Below are 24,627 nucleotides of genomic sequence, written 5' to 3' on the forward strand. Positions count from 1 at the left end.
ACCACTATCTCATTTGTCTTTGGTTTCAAAATTTCTATATTTTGGGTCGCCGTTTTTTAATTATGACGATTCAATCCCGGTAAGAAGGCTTGAATTGAAAATTATTGAAAAATTTCATTCATCCAGTGGTAACGTGAGAAATATTGAATACTTTTGGATCCCGTTTTGAATCTCCACAGCAGTTGAAGTTATCTCTTAAATTGAATCCCTTTCTGTACCTAGCGCCGACAATATTGTTCTGAATACTACAAAGGAACCAAGAAATAGACCAATTTTAATCACTTTTAATTTAGCAAATTTTGCTATTTTATTTACTGTTTTTCTAATCATAGTGAGGTAAAAAGCTTTTTTAAACATAGCATCTAACAAATGTTTTTTTTTTTTAATTTTTTCATTATATGATTGTAATTGAAAATATTTGAACAAAGTGAACATTTTACGATAAAGAGATGTATTTTTGTATATAATCCTACTAGATTTTGAAAATTTCATGCTTTTGGAGCGCGTTGCGATCTAATGCTTCAAACCAAACGAAAATTGTTTTTAATTTACTGGAGGTTATTACGTCTGTGGCAGCTCCGATCGGCTTTAAAAGGGATTGGAATCTTATTATTTTCGCCGCCTAATGAGGTTTAAAAACCGAAGAACAGAAACCGCATTCTTAGGAATTCAAAATTTGTAATACCTTTTGATGCAAGGCTTAATATATTCTTACCGGGAGGGTTAGGTGAGATTTTACGGTTTAAGGTTATGTTCACTTATGTTTGTCCGTTTGTACGGGTTTCAAAATGGTTTCGAAAATGATATAAACAATGTTATTTTCTTCTCTTAATTGAAATCAGTTTAATGAAAAGGAAAATTATTAATCAACAATGAATAAAACAGGATCAACCTCTCAATCAAGTGACAAAGAAAATAAAAATTCTCCTGAAGAATGGCCTGGATTTAAAACAAAACACTCTGGAGGTACTTATTTTTTTTTATTTTGTCGTCAGTTCTTGCCATTTTGCACCAATTTTATTCCAATTTCGAATTAAAAGTTTCTCTAAACAAGCTCATTCTTAACTCAGCTGGTTTGAAAACTTTCTAAACGGGTATGGTTTAATTATTTAGTGAAATAACCTTGAAAATAACCTCATTTTTATTTTATTTCTTATATGAAAAAGAATTTATCTTTACGATTTATGAAATTTCCTTATATATTATTTTAACATTGTGATAACGGTTACTTCATTTTAAAATAGTGAGCATGAATATTTTCCCATATTTAATAAAGACAGCCGGAAATTTGAATTTATAAGCTATATAAATCGTACCTGTACGATTTATAGAATTTTGTTATACAGTGTCCTACCCTACCTGGAAAACCTGGCATTGTCAGGGAATTTTTATATACCTGAAAAAAACCGGGAAATGTCAGAGATTTTTTTTAGAGTGCGCTTAATTGTTAAAAATTGAATAACGATGATTCTCCATTTGTAAAAGTAACTTCGTATTACTATATTTAACTATTTTATTTAAATTTTTTTATTTTTATTATTTTTTTATTAATTGTTTTAACTGAATATTTAACGATGTCAGTTGAATATGTCAACATTTTAGTTAAAAATGTATCTCTTTGGTTAAGGGTTAACGTTTTTAACAGAAAATTCGTCTTTTGTGGTAGAAATTCATCTTCTTGTTTGAAAGTTCAATAATTCTAATTAAAGATTCGTCATTTTATTTGAAATTTTTCTTTTTGGTTTAATATTCAATTATTTTAGTTAAAGATTTTCATTTTAGTTGGAAATTTGTAATTTTAGTTATAAAATTCCTTACTTTTTTTGAAAAGGTAACTTTTTTTGCAAATTGTTTTTATTTGATTGAAAAGGACTTTTTTACCTGAAAATGTAACTCCCAATTGAATATTTCCTCATTTTAGTGAAAAATTTGTCTCTGTTTGGTAGAAATTATTCTTTGCTTGAAAATTCATATTTTTGGTTGAAAATTAACTTATAATAATTAAAGATTCGTCATTTAAGCTGAAAATTGAGCTTCTTTGTTTCAAATTCAACTACTCCAGTTGAAGATTGATAATTGTAGTTAAAAATTCCCTGCTGTGTTTTGAAAATTAATTGCTTCTTTTTTCAAAAAGAATTTATTTACCTGAAAATGTAATTATTCCAATAGAATATTTCCTCATTTTAGACGAAAATTCATCTCTTTGGGTACACATTAATTTTTTTACTGCAAATTTAACTTTCAATTTTTTTTGGCAATTTATCTTTTTTAGTTGAAAAATTCACATATTTTGTTGAAAAATTGTCTTTTTGGTATAAATTCAGGTATTAAGTATTATTATATTTAACTATTTCATTTTTTGTTAAAAATTGATCGTTTTAATTCATAATTCAGCTATTTGGTGGAAAAGTATTCTTTTTTAGTTGAAAATTTAAATATTTTTCATTGAAAGATAATTTTTTTTTTGAAAATTAAGTTTTTTGTTTTAAAATTAATCTTTTTCTTTGAAAACTCATATTTTTAGTTGAAAATAAATCTACTTGGTCGATACCTAAACTCTTTTGTTAAAAATTTATCTTTTTGTTTTAAAAATCATTTGTTCCAGTTGAATAATTATCATTTGAGTTGAAAATTCATCATTTTGGTTGAACTTTTTGTATAGAAAATTAATTTTTTAACTGAAAATTTAACTATTCCATTTATGGTTTAAAACTGATATTTTTCATTTTAAAAGCCAACTAACTGGTTCAAAGTGGATATTTTTTGTTGTTGAAAATTCATGTCTTTTTTTTAAATCTTTTTTGGTTTAAAATTGATTTTTTTAGTTGAAAATTAAATTACTTGTCTAAAAATTCATCAATCTTGTTGAAAATGCAATATCTTTACTTAAAAAGTTACGAAGTTGAAGTGGTTTAAGTTTAATTTAATATATTACCCGCATTAATTTTACCTAAATATGCACTGAATTGTAAATATAAGAAGTTATAAATAAAATAATTTGAAAAAGCTTTCTAAATTAAGCCTATTAATTTAATTCCTAGAAACTACCAAAATAATTATTCATAATAAACTCACGAAACTGTGTACATCTTCCGAGTCGATTGTTTTAAGAAATGTTAAATTGTCGAATGGCACCGTAGCATATAAATGTAATAAATTGTTATATCGTATACTTAATTTCAAAATAATGAACAATAATTTTTCTTAAATGTAATAAAGAGAACAGGAAATTTGAATTTCAGAGCTACTTGAAAAAGTAGTGCCTCTTCTTATAATGGAACTCCATCGCCTTGAACCCTATTTTGAAGGTTCTGCTGGGTTTCCTAAAATCCAGGTGCTTAATATGCCTAATGTGAAACTGCGTCAAGTTGAATTACTTGGAATTATAAGAAAAATTACTTCCAGAAGCAGACTTGATCTGACGAGTAAGAATCCTTTTTGGAATATTTATCAAATTTAATTAATTTGAAAACGCTCTTTTCAATGTGAAATTTTTTTTAATAATTCTAAACTATCTGAACCTTTAGATCTTAGAGATTCTATTTATTTTTCTAGGGTCGAATAAATAAATATATCTTTAAATAAACCGAAAAGAGTGCATCACAATATCAGGCCTCAGACTCACTTTAGAAATGAAAAATAGTGTAAAAAGTGTCACAAATTAAAAATAATGTCAAAATAGTGTCATAAAAATGGTTAAGTATTAAAAATTAACTTAAATGTTTATTTAAAATGTTTTTTCTTAGTCTATAAATGACCAATATTCCTATTTATTTACCGCAAGCTTCGGTCTTTCTCATTTTTCTTAGTTTTTCACATAAATTCGAACTGAATTAATAGAACCTAATAAGAAAATCTAACCATTTTTGGTTGAAAGTTCATTCTTTTCGGTTAAAAAGTCATAGTATTAAATTAATTGTGAAAAATGCATTCCTTTAAGTTTAAAATCGAATTATTTCGATGAAAATTGAACAGTTTTATTAAAGTCACACTTCTTGGTTGAGAATTCATTATTTTATTTTATTTCATTTTTTCTTTTGTTGAAAAGTCGTCCTTTAACCTTGAAAACTGAAGAATTTGATTAAAAGTTCTTGCTTTCTTGGCTATCCAATTTTTTCAAATTGAAAATTCAGCTTTTTGGTTTAAAAATGTATCTCTTTCTGTAGAAATGTCATATTTTATGGTTGAAATTGCAACTCTCTATTTCTAGAGTAATCTGTTTCGGTTAAAAATTGACTTTTCTTTGTTGAAAATTCACATTTTTGGGTTGAAAAGTATTACTGATTTGTTGAAATTTCGTATTTTTAATAAATAATTTTTTGGAAGTGCAACTGTTTGGTTGAACATCAATCTGTTTTCGTTAAAAATTCAAGTATTTTGTTTGAAATTCATTTCTGTTGGTTAAATTAAATTGTTTTTTATTTTAAATTGAACTATTTTTTATTGAAATATCGACTATCACATGCTTCGTTCAAAATTCGTGTTTTTACGTTGAAAATTCAACTCCATGGTTGAAAGTTGAACTACTTTCCCAAGAGTCCATTTTTTTAAAGATTCATAATTTAAGTTGAAAATTCGTTTTTTTTGTCCTAAACATTCATTTTTTAACTGAAAATTGAACGTTTTGTTGCAAATTTATATTCTCGTCTGTTTGGCTTAAAACTTTATCAATTTGGTGCTAAATTAAACTGATTTATATAAAAAACTTCTTTTTCATTTATTGTCACCAATGGAAATTTAACTACTCCAGTTTGGGTAGAAATCGATTTTTTAATTAAAAAATTTAACTATGCAGTTAAAATCTGGTAAGAAATAAGAAAAATATAAACTAAAATTTATTCAAAAAAATTTGAACTAACATTACATCCGTTGTTTAAACTTTTTACTTTAAAGTTGATTTAATATGTTGAAAATTCAACTATTTTGTTAAAAGTTGATGTATTTTGTGGAGAATTCATATTTTTTGGTAGAAAATAATTGATTGAATATTTATTTTTTCGTTTTCAAATTTCAAATTTGGTAGAAAGTTCATCCTTTTTGGTTAAAAATGAAACTGTTTGAATAAAAATTAATTTGGTTTGGTTGAGAATTCTTTTCTTTTTGTTGGAAATACGTTCTATAAACTGTTATATTTTTTGTTGAAAATTTGTCTTTTTTTGTTTAAAAATTCAATGACTTGGTTGAAATACTTTGTTAGTTCTTAAGAAACAGTCTAGCGTTATTTGTGGATGGGGGTATCAAATGTAAATGACCCTAACAGAGGGTGGACATTATTTTAGCCACATTTAGGATAATAATAATTGTCCAGAAAATAAATCTTTGAAAAATTCTAGGAAACTACTTTTTAAAATTTTATAGTTGACGATGGCACTGGAAAGATTCAAGTATTATTACAATTTTCGCAAATGGGTGAAATGAAGGAGGAACGGAAACTCATAGACGCGAAATTCCAGAGATTCGAAAAAATCGCTGTGTTACAAAAACGCGGCCTAGAACACATGCAAGTTAGTACATTGAATTATCATCTTCTATGAATTTCTAATTGAAAAATTTAAAATTCTCACAGTATAAATCGATTTCAGGATTTGGAGAGAAGGTGGAGGCAGGAAACTAAAAATGGAACCCTTGGCATGAGTTTTAAAGTTTTCGAACATGTCCATGTTATTGGCACTATTCACGTGGACTTTGGAAACCACAATTTAAACAAAAGGAGTCTTTGTCTCGATACTGCTAAATTTGTAAAACCTGTAATCCACGCTAAAAGGATTTATCATCTAAGCGAGGAGGAATACAACGAAAAACTACAAAGTTGGATTTCAGGAGTCGTCAGGGAAAGATATCAAAAACTTTAAACGTATGTAATAGAGTGTAAATAGTTTTTTATTTTTGTAAATAAAGCTGCTCGCTGCAGTAAAAGGCCAAACAATTATTTCTGGGCTTATCTTCTTAAATTTACACTAATTTCATATTTCGTGCAATTTTCAAAACGAAGCTAAAAACAAAAGTTCCACCTGAAAACGCATTTAGAACGCTTTACGATAAACAAATTGTCACACTTTCTAAGTATCTAAATTTGAATATATCGAACATTACAAACCTCAAAGTCGATAATTTGAAACATGAAATGCTTACCAATAAAAATTAAAATGATTGGTAAGAAGCAGAATAATTAAAGGAATTTTTAAATTTACACCTGTCAAAACCCTGGTCTCAAAAGGGAATACAATGTTAAACTTAGAAAACAAAACGTTCAATATACAGGGTTATTTTTTTTAATTGAAACTTTCAAATACCATTTAAGATTTCGAATTTGCCCCCAACCCCCGGGGGCGGTGTGGGGGAACCGATTTTGACATCAGTGTAAGTCATTCAACAAGTATTTAGCCTCACAGCCCGATGGCGCTGCTATTACGAAAGAGTTTTACCCATCGTGCAGCACATTCTTTGAGTAGCCTACTGTCAAAGTTTCAGTCAATTCCCTACATTAGTGTCGTTTTGATAGCCTTTGGAAGCGAGCGTGTCGGTCAGTTTTACAAAAGTGGAAAAAGAGCAATATCGTTCGGTGATTCGATTCTTGTTTTTGGAAGGGAAAACGCGCAGCGAAATCAAAGATCGCTTTGATGTTGTGTACGGTGACTCTTCTCCTTCGATTGCGACCGTCAAGAATTGGTTCAACGAGTTTGTTCGTGGCCGCACATCGGTTTTTGATGAGCCACGCCCAGGTGCCCCAAAAACGGCTAATACTCGTACGGAGGAAAACGTAAAAAAATCCGCGATCTCGTGTTGGCAGACCGCCGATTGAAGGTTCGCGAGATAGCTGAGGCTGTAGGCATCACAGAAGGAACGGCGCATCATATTCTACACGAAGAACTGGGCATGAGGAAGCTATCGGCACGATGGGTGCCGCGTTTGCTCACACCTGACAACAAGCGCAACCGTGAGACAACATCGGCGACGTGTTTGGCGCTGTTTAAGCGCAATCTAGCGGAGTTCTTGCGTCGTTTCGTGACCGTCGACGAAACATGGATTCACTGGTACACGCTAGAGACCAAGGAACAGTCAAAACAGTGGACTTTACCCGGCGAACGTGCTCCGAAGAAGGCGAAGACTTCTATCGGCCGGAAAGGTGATGGCCACCGTTTTCTGGGATTCACGAGGTGTGATCCACATCGATTACCTTGAGAAGGGTAAAACAGTTAAACAGTCACGGGGCTCTGCTATGCCGACTTATTGGGCCGATTCGACGCCGAATTGAAGAAAAAACGGCCCCGTTTGGCGAAGAAAAAAGTGCTGTTCCACCACGACAACGCACCGGCTCACACCTCCGCCGTCGCCGTAGCCAAATTGGTCGAATTGTGCTATGAATCGCTGCCCCATCCACCGTATTCTCCAGATTTGGCCCCCTGTGACTTTTTTTTGTTTCCAAACCTGAAAAAGTCATTCGCCGGGAATAGGTTTGGGTCGAGGAGGTCATCGCCGCCACGGAGGCCTATTTTGCAGACCTTGAGAAAACGTATTTTATGGACGGGTAGAAAAAGTTGGAGCATCCCTGGGCCAAGTGTATTGAGTTAAAAGGAGATTATGTGGAAAAATAAATTGCCACTTTTCCAAAATTTTCGTTTTTCTTTTGTAGGCTAAGTATTTATTGAATGACCCTCGTATGTACTCCTCAGAGTGATTTAATTTTGATTCATAACATTTTTTCATAGAGCGCTTACTTTTCGAGATATTTGAAAGTTTCAAGTTAAAAAAATCACCCTGCATATACATAATTAAAAATTCACATTTTTATTTTAATATTAAAATAGATGAAAAATTTGTGGTTTTAAAATCTAAATTCAAATTAGAAAGGATTTTTGTGTGGGTAATGAAAATCGTTTTTTTCCAAATGTGGCAATATTAATATAGGTGCAATATTGATTTCAAAATGAAACTAAATTCCTAAGATTTCAAGACGTGGTATATTGCATTTTCAACAAAATAGTAGTTGATTATTAAAATAAAACAAAGACACGAGTTTTCAAACTAAAACGACAAAACAGTTTCGACCAAGAAGGTTGAATTTCCAATAAAAAATACTTGGATTTTCTAATTGGGCTCTATTAATTCAGTTCGAATTTAAGAGAAAAAAGGAAGGTGTAAGAAGCCTCAAATTTAATATGAAAAGCAATGTCGATTATAAACGTTTTCGTTTAAAAAATGTCCTACAATTAAGGCTTGCCATTACAGGGATCACAGTGCAAAAGGAGGTCAAAAAAGGGGAAATAGAGTAATTTTCTCACAAAAAAGGGAGAAATAGGGAGAAGATTGAAAATTGATTTTTACATGTGAAAAAGAGCAAACAATCTTTTTATACGAAATTTTATATTTTTGAATACATAATTTTCAATGATTTTCCCATGATTTCTGCCATTAAAGAATTTATTTTAAAAAATTAAATATATTTAGGTCGTTAGAAATCCTTTCGCAGCAATATAAAAAAGTCCAAGAAAAAATAAAATGAGTTATTTGATATGTTTAACGTCGTTCTCATAAATATGTCTTTCCAAGATTTGTCATTTCTTCCATACTATAATTAATACTTTCAATGTAAATTTGAAACTACACTCTTCAGTAGAGATAAGCGAAACTGCTAAAATTAAGGTATACCAATTTGTAGCTTGACATTCAAAACAAGTAAAGAAAAAAGTTTGAAATCAATATCTTCTGTTCTTTTTTTTTAATTTACAATTTAAAATGATCAAAATTTTAAAAAATTGCCTTACTCAGAATTTTTTGAAAATGTACGATAACATGATTTCTTGGATTGAGTCATACCTGAAATTTCTTCAGCTCGAATCAAAGAAACATGTAAGTATTTTGTATTCATGGAAAAAAAAAATTTCCGTTATGTTTATAATGACCCAATAAAAAACAGGCTTTTGCACATTTTCAAACAATTTTATGTAATTGAGTAAGAAATTAATTTTCAAATTTCGTAATTTTGTATTATCTTTCACTAGTAAAAACAGTAAATATAAAGAAAAAATCGACGTAACTCTTGAACCAATAGGAAATATTTTGAAGTTGAAGTCGCTAAATTTTACTGACTTAAATTTTTATCATTTTTGTCGAATGCCAACCCACAAGTTATTTTCCTCTAAGCCCAATCGATTTGATTTATTTTAACATTTTCACTCCGCTCTACTTTTTAGTGTTCTTGTACTCAAATTAAAAATTGTTGATGTCAGAAAATTTAACATTGCAGTTGATGGATTTGGAATATTCCATATTCTTAATTTATGTATTTAACTTTATGCAATTCAACGAACAAGTATAAACCTTTTAATACTTATTTAAAAAGTACTATATATTTTGTAACTGTTCCAATTTTATGTTGGATAACAACTTTTGTTTACAATTTTCACATTTTCAATATTCTTTAAAATGTTTCAGCTTGATATTTTTTTAGAAGTATTTTTAACGGTTCGGTATTTGAAACGTGTACCTTACTCATTCATAAATAATTTATTTAAGTATTATAACTGGTTTAATTATTATTCAATAATGGGTATACTTATTTCAGAGAATTTTCCGAGTAATTCAAATATATTTTCAAATATCGTATATTTGAAGAAAAAAGGGGAAGTTTTTGAGAAAATGAAAAAAGGGGGATTTCATGAAAATACGGAAAACTAAGAAAAATTGAAATAAAAAATAAGCTTTGGAATACGGATTTACGAAATTTGAAATTTTTCAATTTTTTAAAACGCTATTAATTGAAAAATGTTCTCAGAATAAAGATTTCGTGACAAATTATTCTATTTTTAGTGTTCCCAATTAAAATGTTACAATTTTTATGGTTTGAATTTCAATTTTAAAAGTTTAATTGTGATTAAAATTGAAAGTAAGTATAGCAAAATTTGAGGCCTGATAACCACTTTGCAATTGTGGTCAGAGCGTACTTAGAATATGCTTAAAAAAACATGTCAACAAAAGTAGTCGGTAACGGTAATTTTTTTTACCGTCACCGACAGCACACTGTGTTCTCTAAAATTAGGTTTGGAATAGTAAAATAATAATTATTTTCTAGTAATTCTTTATTTACTATAAAACTATGCACTGTGCCTTCAACAAATAACTGAGAGAAACTCTCGAGTGTCCAAAAGAGGATACTTTACGTGGATGTAGCGACGTCGAACAAGAAATGGGAAATAAAATACACGGTACGGCCGAGACGACGCTGCATGTAATCTATTTAAAAAATCTCGGACGAACGCCTTACAAAAAAAAAAAGATTTCACTTTAAAACGAAATACCGATTCTCCTTGGTGCGTTGATTCCCTATTGTTACATGTATCGATCTCGATATTCTACAGAATAGTGGGGATTTGAATTAATTTAAATCTCGGCACGGATACCGCCTAATACTGCAGCCACAGTTCGAAGCCCGCGGCCGATTTTTTTTTTACCGCTACGTTCATCATGTATTCATTCCGCAAGAGTGTTGCTCATCGATCGTCGACAACTGATCCCCAAAGGCGAGAAGAGCCTGATACGAAGTCAGTACCCGATAAGGATTTACAAAAGTTACATTCGAAGCTTAACCGTTAACGCTATATACTCTTATAAATTCATGCAAAAAGGCCACTATACCTATATACTCCTCCGATCATAATGGATACAAATCTTGAACATTTACACAATAAAGGATCGCTACTAAGTTTCTCTAGTTTCCCTCTGTAAGGCTCTTTACGTACGCAGTGTTGTAAAAAAAGTAATCTTCGATACTTTTTCCCTACCTTAGTGGCATCACCGAAACATTCTAAAATAGGATCATACACTCTCGAAATTCAAAGAAATAAGATACGTTCGAACAAAGCTGTATTATTTACACAGTATTTACAGCTCAAATCAGCACGACCTCTGCGAGAAGCATTTCTCTGATTGACACTTTGATCCCCAGTCGGAAATTATTGATGATATACAGAAACTTCATAAGACGTCGATGATCATTTCAGAAATTCAGAGAAACCGTTTCGCCAGAGCGCAGATCTGAGAATGAGAAAAAAAACCGTCTTGGACTCTGTCGCGTAACGCACGGGACAAAAAAAACTCTGGCGGCACGAAGAACAGACTAAATACGAGATTTTTCGGCAGCTCTGAGGTTTATCATTGAAGCTATTTTGGATTTTCGAATATAATTGGTCAATTTTCAGAGCCAATGAGCTGCCAAGCACGCCAACAAGTCTTATGACTTTCTCTTACAGATTCAGATTGATATAAAATGCGACGCTTCATTTGGAAAGCAGATCCGCTGGCGACCGCCAGTCACATTAAACTCTAAAATACGCTAACTTCATTCCTGTGTATTCACATTAACGTTTAATAATATTAGTAATAATAATAATAATAATAATAATAATAATAATAGCGATTGTAGCAATAATCAACCCATAGCGGAGATGGCCTCCCCCTCCTCTCGTTCCTAATTTTAAATCGCAATAGTTTTTTCTACAAGAGTCTATATTATTTTCAACAAGTTATATGGGTAATATTAACATAACAGCCAGCCAGCAGAGCGAAGATTATGTATCTTTTTTTCTCATTTCCCGTCACGCCAAAAAGGTTTGTCTAATATGACAATAGCCAATCGATCAAAAACGTTTTGCCATCTCATTCCCATTAATTCATTACACATAGGAAGACTAATTACATCGAAACGAATGTAGAAACTAGACAGATTTTACTATTTTTCACCTAAAAATGTCAGTCAACTACTCTAAAGACACATACAAGCGACTGAAGCACGCCAAGAGTGAGAAAGTTGAAAACTAATCATTAAGCATACTTTCACATTAAAAGAATCTCTCTCGAAGTTAATGTCTCCAAAAACCACTCTGGTGTTGTAGGTCGTCGAAACTAATCACTTTGCTTTTTGAGTTGGCTCCTGGTTTTAGTATGCATACGCGACGCTAAATGTCAAATCAAACAGCAGATAGGTTTAGTAAATTATTTTTAATTCGTTTGAACTCCTTTGAATTCTTTTGAATTGCATGTAGTCCTTTTTTAATCTCTTTCAAGTTTGTTGAATTCTTCAAAATTCCATTGAATTCCTTGCATTATTTATAATAATTCCAGGAAGTTGAAAGAATTCAATAGAATTTGAAAGAATTTAAGGCCATGCAAAAAATTGAATGTAAATTAAAAGGAATTCAAGCGAAATAAAAATAATTCTAAATAATATACTAAAACGAGGGGCCAGCTTAAATAAGAAAGTGTTTTTTTTGGACCTACACTCCAAGAGAGGTTCTTTTAACATTAACGTATCGATTAATTTCTAGTTCATTGCACAAGAAAATGATGAGAATTTTCTATTCAAAAGAATAAAACTCCAGATATCTCTAGGTTTGTAAAACTTCCACTCGCAAAAGGAAAAATATCTAATCTCTCCCGAGTTTAATTACCAGAATACTACTGCTATTACTACTACTACTAATAATAATATTATTATTATTATTATTATTATTATTATTATTATTATTGTTGTTATTATTATTATTTGACAGGTTTTGTCACTGCCTTTTGGAATGCCAAGGTATGGATAAATAATCGCAAAACGTGGTTTGTTCGACTGTCCAATGAGAAAGAAGGAAAGATATGATTAATAGGTGTCAAGAGTTTTCGCGCAGGATTTGCCTCCGATGCTGATCCATTTAGATTCTCTTCTTGCTGGTTAACGAGTCGGAAGACATTTTGCGTAGAAGGTGTGTCTCCTTTTTTTGTTTTGATTCGGTGATCTTCTGCTCCTGGTGCTGTGCTTCTTCAAAACGAAAACTAACTTCCGATAGTAGCGCATTGAAGGAGCGGACGAATCGGAAGGTCATGCGGTAGGGACTAGCAATTGTTGGGATCAGGTGGTGTGACGAGGTACTCGTCGGCACGCTTATGATCTGAGAGTGCTCGCATCGTGTACGAGTCCTGAGGCAATTCGCTTTTCCTTCGCAGCAGTGGTTTCGATTTATTCGTGATGGTCATTTTCTTAACCTGGAATTTCGACAAACAACCAAAAAAGCAAGATTATTATCTACAATTATCGACGGTTTGTCTTTTAGAGGGTGATCACTAAAATCATTGAAAAAGTCCGGTCATTTTCGGGTTATTCTAACTTTATTCTTTCAGATTTCAAGACTGGAGGATTAATAATTTTAACTACTTAAAATAAAATATCAGAATTTACGAATCTTATCGGGCACAATTTTAAGTTCGAAGAGATTTGATTTTAAACGTTCAGTATTGTGACATTTCTAAATTGAAGCCTTATGAGTTTTACTATTTTTAGTTTTACAATTACAACACGTTTCAATTTCAACAATTTTTATTACAAGCGTTCATATTTCAGAACATGGACTTGTGACTTTCAAAACCACAAAACGGAAGTATTACTTTTCGAGATTTGAATTTGAGTTTGAAAATTACTCAAATATAGCGGCATTCCATTTCAATTTCTTCAATGAAACCGCCGGATCATAATTAAATTTTAATCATAATTAAAACAAAAACAAAAAATTATTAAAATCTTGAATTAAAATCTCATTTTTGGGTTCAAAACGTGAAAATATATTTATTTTTGGTGTACACTGGATAATGAAGGTTTATATAGAATAAAAAAGTATATAAAATAAAAATAAAAAAACAACTTCTGTTTCAGTTACGGACGCTATCGTGTACACAATCGGACCAATTCATCAGTAACATGCTTCAGTTCACTCCGCCATTTTCTAACTTTTTCAAGCTTTTTTAAAAATATTGTTAAAAAGTTGCCTCAAATATACCTTTCAAATAAACTGTCTATGCCACTTCCTTTTCGTAAAAAAAATCCCGCAAAATCAAATTTTTTTGAGGTTCACGCCAGAAGACCCCCTTAAATGCGCATTTTTTCCCTCTTAAAAAAAGTTGTAGCTCTGTTCCTTTTTTAAATAATTTCAATAAATAGGAACTTTGAAAAATGATGAAATTCCGCCTTTTTCCAATTCAACTCTCTCTAATTCACTGAATATTAAAAACATTCACTTCTAATTTTAAGGAATTATAGTTTAAAGTATTCAGTAAGCGGTACAATAGTTTTAAAATATTTGTTTGTTATGAAAAATGGTTAATAACGTTTTTCTAAGTATGTATACAAAAATGGATCCAGTATTTTCAATCGCAGTCTATCGATGTAACTTTAAGCTATCAAAAACTTCCAGCAATAACAATAATTTCGGTGCAGAAATAGAGAAAATACTAAAAATATTGCACATAAAAATCTTTAGAATAGATTCGTACATCGTACGGGTAAGAGCTTATGCTCAAAAAGTGTAACGAAATTGAGTGAATTTCAAAATACAGATAAAGAAATAAATTGTTTTAAAAATAACATCTTTTGAATGCATTCCTCGTGTTAGAAAAAGAAAGGAAGACAGGAAGAAAACTGGAAAGAAAATGTTCGAAAAACAAAGCGGTACCAGATATTAAATTTTGTTGAACAATAAAACTACTTATTTCTTATACTCTTTTTTAGAAAGAAAATTAATACGATCATTCAATGAACTAAGGACATTTTTTAATGGAATTATTATGCTTTCTTATAGAATATTATCAGTTACTGTATTCACATTCATAAAAAATGAACATATAATTTTATAAGAACTGAATTCGTTTTTTTATCGATGTTGGATAATTCAATTTCCCAGCTTTCCTATATCGCCCTGCCTACCAAGCTAAAAGCCGCCTCTGAGTTATAATAATATGCTTGCGGCGTTGGTCGAGAGAGCTGGCCATTTTTGATAGCTTGAACTTACGTCGATAGACTTTGCGATTTAAAATATTGAAATCATTTTCGTATACTTAATTAGAAAAACATTATTAACAATCTATCACACTAAAACAAATAAGCGCGAGTTGAAGTGGAAAAAGACGGAATTTCTTCAGTTTTTAAAATTTGCGTTTATTGAAACTTAAATTTTTAAATGATTTTAAAACTAGCTAGCCTAAGTTTTTGGAATAAATTAAAAAGCTTTATGAATACGAAAATATCTTGATGAAGAGCATTTCAAATTTACCTGTTTCGAAATAGAAGCTATTTAAGTGGCAAACATTTTTATTTTAGAGCCTTCACTGTTGTATAATTTGTCCAAATATCGAATATTTGAATTTTAAATCATATGTTTTGGAGCAATTTAAATGTAACATATTTCAAATGCCCACCGGTGTTTACAATTTAAAATAAAATTACAGAATAATGGTGTTTGATTGGAAATTGTTACCATTCAGACGCCATCAATTTCACATGATTATACAGCTTCTATTAAAGCATTTGTGAATTGTGTCTCTAACATTAAATACTTCTAAGATTTTTTAAAGTTCGAAATTTACCCATTCAAACTCAAGGCTTCCAAGCATAATGAATAATGTAAAGGAATTGTCTACGTGTACCAAAATTTCGGTACGCGGATCCGCGGCCTAATTTAAAATCGAAAATGCTTGAAACTGTATAATTTAAGATTGAAATCATCGTTTAACATAGACGTCCCACTAATTGTCATCACAATTTACTTACTTTTTATTTAATTTCAATGAATGTAAATTGTTTTTGCTATCATAAAATGCTGAAAATAACTGGGCTTTATCCAAATGTATAATTTTTAACATATTCTTGAATACAAATTTTTTTCTTATTGCTTCTTAGCAATTAAAAAAATGATTTCATGAGAAATTAAATAATTTTTTTTACAAAACTTGAATTAGGTCTAGTTTTAGGTAGTCTATTTTAGTTTTAGTTTTATTAGATAGTTAAATATTAGATTAGATGGATAGTTTAGTTTAGTTTTAAATAGTTTTAGATTAGAATGTTTCAACTTTTGCAATGAAAGCTCAAGTTTTCTCCTTTAAACGGTACCATAAGTAATAATACTATTGCAATTCCTGAAACTAAAATTATTATTCTTTTGACCTACTTTTTTGTGTCCGCAATGCCTACACACGTACATCCCTACAGGCAAATCAAAAGCTTGTAAAATTTACTTTAAGTTCATGTTTGTTTAAAATAAGTTCATTTAAGATTATGTCTTGCATTTTACAATAAATAGTACTAATAACAGAACTGTGTTTTTCACTATATAAGACAAAATTCCACCTTGAACATTTTGTCTTCGATGAAGATTTATTTTTATTATGCAATAAATGTTTCAAACTTCACAATAAACCGTAAAAATATTTGTATGTACAAATTAAAATACATCTTTTAAACTCTAACTACTCTTTCTAGTTACGACTTTTTGTATCATCTATAACATATCGCAGTTTGACCATTTTTAATAGAAGAGATAAATCAATAATTTCAACATTTAAACTAATATTAACACTGCAAAAATATTTTTCAGCTGGAAACATTTTATGTAATATATCGGCCTACAAACTGTAAAAACTAAGAATGTTAAACTTTATTGATTGAGAAAAAGTGAAATTATATGTTAAATTGATTTATAAATACAGCAGAAAAAAAATTCTAAAAATTCTTTATAGCTAAAAAATGTATGAGTTGCAATATAAATTACAAAGGTATGTAAAAGTTAAAATCACAAAACGCCGAATTAAATCTCAACCTTACTAGAATCCAGAATCTTTGACTCTGATAAACTCTATATTGGAAATCGTTCGAAAATAAAATCTTTCGACTGGAAAAACACCAAAAGTAAAATCTTTACATTCAAGTGCTTTAAACTTACGTATCTTCACGTTTAGAAACTTTTAGATTCAAGAGCTAATTGATTATTATAAAGAAAATGAAAATAAAAATTAGAATTACTATAAAAATAATAAACAAACCTCTTGAGCCTTTGCTTCTATCTTTTCTAAAGTCAGCGGAGCTTGGTCGTTTTCACCATCTTCATCCGGCGGTGGACTATCTACTTGCTGCATCGCCGAATAAGGTAGATTTTGTGCCCCCTTCGTAGTCAAATTATAATTCGGATGCCTCATAGCCAAAGCTTCCACCTTGGTCCACGCTTCGTCCCTCTCCTTCAGAAGTTTCTTTTCCTTCTGACGATCCTTTCAAAGAAAGGCAATCATATTTTAACTGTCTTCTCACAATTATACCATTTATAACTTCAACGTGAAATATATCATACAAATAATTGTAAAAATCGGGTCAGACATCACAGCTCTCAAACCATTAATGTACATAAGATATTCCTAAGATTTTAAGTCGAAATATGTTGCCGTTTCAATAAAAGAATTGAATTTTCAACCAAATGGTAGAATTTCTAACCGAAGGATATGAATTCTCTACCAAAAATATTACAGTACGTTTTTCAATTAAAAATAATTAACTTTTAACTATAAGAGATGAATTTTCTAGAAAATTATAACTTTTTAACCAAAAGAAATGAATTCTAAACCAAAAATATAAAAATAGACTTTTCAAATTAAAAGAATTACCTTTCAACCAAACAAGATGACTTTTAAACAAATTAGCTCAATTTTTAACCACAAGAGGTGAATTTCTGATCCCAAATAAGGAATAGTAGACTTTTCAATGACAAATAATTCACTTGCAACAACAAAAAACGATTTTTCTACCATAAGATGGTTTTAAGTAGAAATTGATCAATTTTCTATATAAAAAAAGACGAAATTTCAACACAATAGTTGAATTTTCGACCAAAAACTGGAAAAGATGAAATGTCCACCAAAAATAGAATAATAGACTTTTCAATTTGAAAAATTAACTTTAATCCAAAAATAGTTGGATTTTCTTATTAGGTAGTACTAATTAATTTCTCATTTAAGCACAAAACGAGAAAAAAAATGAATTTCTTAAGAAAATATGAGAATAGGGAAAAGAGTGAGAAATCTGTGACTAAATGAACTGCACCGAAAATTCTTAGCCAGGAAGCAGCTAGTGTTATTTCGAAATTGAAATTGTGACATTTGACCAGGAAAGTGCCCATTTTGTCGATCGTCATTTACGAGATATTCCGTGTTTTTGTAATCCAGGAACTAAAATAAGGATTTTGGATTTTCCAAAATTACCGGAAGTGGATAAATGTTATATTTGAAGACAAAATACATAACACGTGAGCTTATGGCACTCTCTAACTTCAAATTAGATTTTCTCGAAAGGCTGGTTTTTAATTTATTTGCGAAACATTTAAAGCATACCTATATTTACTTTATTACGTTAATTATTAGTAACTGATTATATAAATTTCGGTTACCTATGCACTTTTTATGTAAAATATATAAAAAGAAAGTTTTCGGTCTCAAATATAAAAGGAACTTTAGTATTTGAACGATTCATCAACACACAGATTTAAATTTATAAATGTACAGTATAAAAGCAAATTTTAAAGCTAATTGATGTTTTCCCCGGTCAGTGGCCACTCTACAAAATAAAAAAATAAACCCAACCACTTACCTGGCAGTATTGTTGCGAGCATTCGTCAAACACTTTTTGATTCATCTCCATGAAAAGTTTCAACGCGTTGTAAATAAGTCCGTGTATTGTTTTGTTCCAATGATTTCTCGAATTTCTGTACAACGCTGGGTACATAATCGGTAAAATTACAGAATAATTGTCTGATATCAGCGACATTATGTACTCGTTGTTCCAATAGTAGAGAGCTCTCTCAGCTACCTAAAAACGAAAGGTAAAATAATGTAATATAAAGAAATCAAATCAATTTTAAGTAAGTTAATTATAATTTCCGGTTTTAACTTTATACTTGATTACCAATTAAATTTAAATTTGTTTAAATACCTGGAAATGTGGGGATGATACACATTTGGCTAATTGCCTGAAGAGTGGGTCCATGACCTTTTGAAATTCGGCTGGTTCTATGACGTCTAAGATCTCTTCAAGTTCGTTGAGGAACATCACTTCCTTGGGAGAATGGGTCTTTGGCCAAAACTTCAAGAGATTTCTGATGACTGGTTCAGTCAAGGATGGATCTTTCTCCAAAAATTGAACTACGCAGTAAGCCAACTGCGGATGATAGACCGACAAAGACTTTGCTTTGTGTAGAGGTAAGAGAACCTTGAGCAAAAATACCTTATGCTCCTCTTTCAAAGGCAACGCAAAGCCGTTGATGATGCTGAAAAATTCGACTAATTGTAGGTCTTGAAACTCAGTATTTTACACCTTTATTTAAAATTACCAAACAATCTCAAATTCAGGAGCAGTTTCTGAAGTAAAGCAAATTTAATTTTGTAACATTAAAAATTAATGAATTTTAAATCGAAGTGTTAAAAACTGCATAATTTCAAGGTAAGTGTAATTTCAAATAGATGAGTTGATTTCAAATCAGAACATTGATTCGGTTTTAAATTTTTAATCACTTGAAATCTGACAAGCTTAAAACAGAAAAATATTTAATTTCAAGAATATGAAACTGTAAGCATGTAGTATATAATTTCGAAAAGCATGAATAGCGAAAATAATAATTCAATGTAAAAACGGTTTAAAATACTATGAACACGAAAAAACAGATCTCGGAAGAAAATATTTAGCTATACTTTCTAGAATTACAATATTTTTATTGGTGGTATCGTTTTAAAGAGAATAAATTAAATATTTTAAATATTTTATTTCAGACCGTAATTTTTTCTAATAGTTTCTGAATAATTTGAAAAAAAAGTTATGAAAGTTTTTCAATGAGAGCTTATTTTCTCGGTAAATGATTCTCTGCAACTTGATCTTATCTAACTTTTGAAAACGAAAATTTTAATAGCTGAAATATCAACAAAAGTAATTTATTAAAAATAGAATTTCATAGAGAAATAAGTATATAATATGATAAAAATGTTGAGTAATTCTATGAAGTAGGGCTGTAAAGAATCTTTTTCTCGAAAAAATAACTGCATTATTAATTAAAATTGCGCTATTTCTAAAAATTTCTAAGAATAATATTGTTAATCTTTTTCCCATGGGAATACTTTTTTAGTGCTGATAATATCTTAAAAGTTCTAAATAAAACTATTTCTTGAGTTGATGCTTTTGTAATTTTTTAGGAGGAACATGCGCAATTTATAGACCATAATAATGCGGGTAAAAAATTTATAAACACTTTCATATAAAATATTTTAAAAAAGAGTTCAGAAAATAACTTATTTCGTGAGAATTGCATAATACACTACAAGCTATATCATGGTTGCGTTTGGCAACTGAACGGAAATTGGAAGCAAATGGACTTATTTTTTAGGTTTATCATGTTGGTATCCCTGTTGACATTCAAAATATTGAAAGTGTTGGTTTCCTAACAAATTGACGTCCTCATGTTAAATTGCTAAATTGCACTTTAATTTTCTTCAACAAGTTGATTTATATTTATACCACTTAAAAATCGCTTCTTATATATTAATCGGTGGTGAGTTTTCACTTTATTGATTTTTATGACTTTTAAAAAGAATCTTCTATTCGTCATCAGTTTTCTGATTAAATATCTTGAATTAATAATTTAATAATTTTTTTAATAATTTTTTTTTTAATTTCTCACTTCTTTTTTGTACCAGTAAACATGTTTCAAAATCAGCAGCAATTTTTAATATTACTCTCGCTGATCCTAACGACAATTCTGACGGTAGTTTATATCGAATAATTATTATTAAATATTAAAATATTAAATGTTATTTATTATATCGTGAGTTTTCCACTCAAAATATTTAAAATGGTAAAATTTGAATGTTTCGAGGTTTGTGTCAATTTACCTTGAAAGCAGTTTAAAAAAACTCTTATTTAAAAACACGTGTTAAAATACTGAATTAGGACTGAGAATTGAGTTTGAAAAATAAAAACTCGTATCTCTAATCTTCAAGGATCAGTTAATACCGGATCTCTTTAACTCTTTTCTTTGATCTTATCTAATCGGCAACACTAGAAAAATTCAAAGATACAAGTCGAGCTTACTGATCACTGATTAATCCAAAAGAGGGAAAGATTTGACCAGCATAAAACTGCTTGTTTCAGAAAAACTCAGGCCTGTGACTTTGAATTCTCTGTTCAAATTGATCAAACAAAATAGCTGAAAGTGGGTCAAGGTCGTCGTTATCTTATTTTCAAATTTAATTCGTTTAAATACACTTAAAGTCACATTACCTTCCAAGAATTTCAAGCAGCTCAGCGATTCCGTTGTGATGCTCCGTCTCGTAAATAAACTTGTAGAAAACGTTGTTTATTTGCTTTCGAATATACGCTCTGAGGCCAAGAAACTTTCCATAGATCCTGTGCAGCGTCGTTTTAAGAAAATCTCTCTCCCGTGGGTCTTCGGAGTCAAAGAGTTCAAGAAGCTGCAGAATAAATTTGTGATCGATGTAACGCTTTGCAATTGAAGGCTGAAAGTCCTGAGACTCCAGTAGGTGCAGGAAAAATTCGTAAACCAACTGTAAATGAGGCCACGCTGCTTCTAAAGTTGGTTCGTCTTCTTCTGGATCGAATTCCGCTCCATTGGGATTTGACGAAGGGGGCAGAGTTCGAAAAAGGTTCACTGCAAACTGAAAATAAAAAGATGAATGAAATAAAACAGAGTGTCCATGAGACGGATCATTTTATAATATCAGTGATTTCAAAATTTTAGCTCGGTCAATTATTCGTATTTTTCTTTTTGGAAATTACATTTATTTTTGAAATTTTCATGTCCAACTAAAAAAAATGATTGTTGTGGAAAGTTCAATCGTGAAAGACAGAATTGTAATTCTCCTCGAAAATTTTCCCTTCCTAGTTGGAATTGCAATTCTTATGCAAAATTCCTTGTTCCAAATCTGAATTATATTTTTTTTTGCAAAATTCTCTGATTAAATTCAGAATGACATATAAGTGATTCGAAAATTTTCTTGTTTAAACTCAGAATTATAATTTTTCTCGGAAATTCAGTGTTACAAGTAAGAATTATAGTTGACCCGTTAACCGTAAGGAGGGGGGGGGGGGTCGAATTGACCCAGGCCGAAATTTGAAATCGGTGCCATTTGCGATTCAAGAAAAAAATTATACTCTAGGATAGAAGCCTCACACATAGTTTCGAGTCACTTGTATCTTTCAGCCAGCTACAGAGCATTCTCACTTGTGACGTCACGCGCTTCGAGCGGCCTTCGGGGGAATATCCTCCTCCTTATGCCCCTATAGTTTGCATGTATTGCCTTCGTTTTTTTGAATTGTTTTTGGCTTTTCGAAATGCAGATGGAATATTTGAGAAAATTGCCTGAAGACGTCAAGACCCGATATATCCAAAAATTGAAAAAAATCGAAAACTTTGATCGAACTTTGATCGGTATGCTCTTAAACATTTAAAGATATATATTTTAGTGAAAATGTAAGCTTAATACAGTTAAATATTAAATTTTCACAAAAGAAAAAAAGATTTTTCAAATAAAATACTTGTATTTTTGAACAAGGAAATGAATTTTTAAATACAATTAGGAATCTTGAATTAATTGAAAGGATTTTTAAGCAAAATTTATATTCCCCTAGAATAAATAACCCTTTTCGCAGATAGGTGGTAGCGGGGCAGTGAACTTTTCCTTTTCAGAGCGGCTCCTTTTTCATCACCTCATTTTTGACAAGGCACCTAATCAGGATGATCCTTATTCGCCAACTCAGCTGGAATGTCTATATGATACAAGCAAATTACAAACGATTGCAATAAATTTAAAATCCCAAATAATTCTTTCGCTACCCTGTAAAAAAATTTTTATGGAACTTCACCACTTTCATAGTAGGTCCGTATAATAAATATTACCTACTATCAAAGTAACGTTTTCACAGACAATAGCGAGTATCCACGTTCAGTCGGGAAATTAACTTTCAGGTTATGTTAGTTTCCAAGCAGATTCGAGAAAATCGCAATGATTAGCAAATTTGTAGGTTATGGCATTTTAACAAAAAATATTTGAATTTTCACAATTATTCGTAATTCCAGTATCCGAAGTAAAAACGTTAGTAATGGCAGCTTCAGTAGAAATTGTAAATTGCTCGTTATCAGGAATGTTACAGAAAGTAATAATTTTCAAATTATTAAATTTACATTAATTAATATTTATGCAAAGAAAAGGACATAAAAAGGAAATAAATCTGTATATAAATAAGTTATTTATTTATGTAAATATATAATATATATGTATATTTTTTACTAAAATTCCCTGTCTCAAAATAAAAATTATAATTCTGCAAGGAAATTCCCTGTCGTACTACCACTGCTCAAATAAAAACAATATTGTACATCGTGCAGGTCAATACATTTATAAATGGCTTCTCTCCGGCTTGAAGTTGGGCTTCGAAAAAGTGATGGCTTTCTACATAAATAGTCAATTCATTCATGCAATTTATATAGAAATATTTTTTTTCGAAGCCTCAGCAATGTGTTTCTTAAACCTTACTACGAAACAATATTTCATCATTTTTCTTCTTTTATTTTAAAAGCGTCTCCGAAATATGTCACCCCTATACTGGCAATGTATTTTCCCTTACACGTATACCCCCGGAGGTTCGGCCCTTTAAATTTGTATGACTTAATGAGAATGCTCTATAGGGTGCAGTCAAAGTACAGTTTGGGTCGATTTGACCCCCCCCCCCCCACGGTTTACGCATGTACTTCGACAGATGACGACGTAAATTTACTATTTTTCTTTTTTTTCTGTGCCAGCGAGAGTAAGGAGAACGCCCTTATTACTTCTTATAAATCAAAGTATAAAAATTCATTATTTATTACATTTCAATCAAGTTAGAACGATAATGGGACCACAAATATAATACAAAAATCATGGTCCTCTATGTACATATTTAGATAAAAAAATAATTTGTCGTTACTACATAAATGGTTTTGCATAGAACAATGTGTATTATTCTATCAAAACTTCCTACATTCACACCTAAAATAATGCATGAGTTTATGTTGAAAATTAAAGATTTCAATTCCGTCAAAATTTCTTGCAACATTTTTTCATTGAAAAACAAACTCTTCCCCTTTAATTTCGTTTTTGAACCATTCAACTTTGTTCATTTATCTCTGAGTTAAGAATTTTTGAAAAAATTATTTTTTTCTATGTGTTTAATTGTTTATTGTTAAATATATCAACAATAATTTTTAAAAAACACATATTGCAAAATTGTACCGTTAAGTAGAAGGTTCAAACGGGTTCAAACGGGTTAATAATATTTCTTTTTTAAATGCAGGTATAACTCAGAATTATAATTATTTTCAAATTCAAAAATGATAGATATCTTATCCAAAACCAACTGTTCTAAATCATCATTACAGTTTCAGAGGTATAATTTCATAGCCAGTATTATTATTCACATAACATGTAAAAGTTACTACTTGTTCATTCGAGAAAGTAACCAAGGAGATAAAGAAGGAATAACGAGATTTTTCACGAAAATAGGGAAATATATTTTTTTAAGTAAAAATAATGTGGGTACTATATTGAATTCAATTTAAAAGACTTCCAGCCAAGTAGTTGAATTTTCATCTAGAAAAAGATAAATTTTCATCAAGAAATGGAATGCTTAATACTTAGAAAACATTAAATTTCAACGAGAAAAGATAAATTTTCAACCCAACATTGAATAGTACAATTTTTAAATAAAAATTGATTTTCAAACAAAGAGATGAATTT

General features: G+C 30.3%; 2 protein-coding genes and 1 pseudogene across 10 annotated transcripts in view; 2 read left to right on the forward strand and 1 right to left on the reverse strand.

Annotated features, from left to right (window-relative positions):
• Window positions 1-529: 529 nt before the first annotated feature.
• LOC117179397 lies at window positions 530-13,780 on the forward strand. 3 transcript variants are annotated; one of them, XM_033371145.1, is made up of 6 exons: window positions 530-727; window positions 886-966; window positions 3,243-3,425; window positions 5,359-5,504; window positions 5,583-5,854; window positions 13,691-13,780. In XM_033371145.1, exons 3-5 carry the CDS (start codon window positions 3,275-3,277, stop codon window positions 5,850-5,852), a joined length of 567 nt encoding a protein of 188 aa, XP_033227036.1. In that variant the 5' UTR covers window positions 530-727; window positions 886-966; window positions 3,243-3,274; the 3' UTR covers window positions 5,853-5,854; window positions 13,691-13,780. The 3 variants fall into 3 exon arrangements, with proteins under 3 accessions (XP_033227036.1, XP_033227034.1, XP_033227035.1); XM_033371143.1 differs by lacking the exon at window positions 530-727 and having other exon boundaries at window positions 739-966; XM_033371144.1 differs by lacking the exons at window positions 530-727; window positions 13,691-13,780 and having other exon boundaries at window positions 739-966; window positions 5,583-5,929.
• LOC117180501 lies at window positions 6,147-7,654 on the forward strand (annotated as a pseudogene).
• LOC117179396 (serine/threonine-protein phosphatase 2A 56 kDa regulatory subunit gamma isoform) overlaps window positions 12,757-24,627 on the reverse strand; it is a 61,071-nt gene continuing 49,200 nt past the window's right edge. For 5 of the 7 annotated variants that reach the window (XM_033371138.1, XM_033371141.1, XM_033371140.1 and 2 more), the window contains 5 exons: window positions 21,116-21,510; window positions 18,782-19,115; window positions 18,440-18,658; window positions 16,849-17,070; window positions 12,877-13,026 (listed from right to left, as the gene is read on the reverse strand). In XM_033371138.1, the coding sequence (XP_033227029.1) occupies window positions 12,877-13,026; window positions 16,849-17,070; window positions 18,440-18,658; window positions 18,782-19,115; window positions 21,116-21,510 (1,320 nt within the window). Of the gene's footprint in view, window positions 13,027-16,848; window positions 17,071-18,439; window positions 18,659-18,781; window positions 19,116-21,115; window positions 21,511-24,627 lie in introns of all 7 variants that reach the window. The other 2 variants (XM_033371136.1, XM_033371135.1) reach the window with 2 other exon arrangements.

Source organism: Belonocnema kinseyi, chromosome 9, assembly GCF_010883055.1.
Source record: "Belonocnema kinseyi isolate 2016_QV_RU_SX_M_011 chromosome 9, B_treatae_v1, whole genome shotgun sequence".
Classification (NCBI taxonomy): domain Eukaryota; kingdom Metazoa; phylum Arthropoda; class Insecta; order Hymenoptera; family Cynipidae; genus Belonocnema; species Belonocnema kinseyi.

What these genes read in the sequence shown, in the direction of transcription:
- LOC117179397 (XM_033371143.1), top strand. Translation starts at nt 873, where the DNA reads ATGAATAAAACAGGATCAACCTCTCAATCAAGTGACAAAGAAAATAAA. An exon ending in AAGCAGACTTGATCTGACGA is followed by an intron (nt 3,426 to 5,358) that starts GTAAGAATCCTT and finishes AAAATTTTATAG; the next exon opens with TTGACGATGGCACTGGAAAG. An exon ending in GCGGCCTAGAACACATGCAA is followed by an intron (nt 5,505 to 5,582) that starts GTTAGTACATTG and finishes AATCGATTTCAG; the next exon opens with GATTTGGAGAGAAGGTGGAG.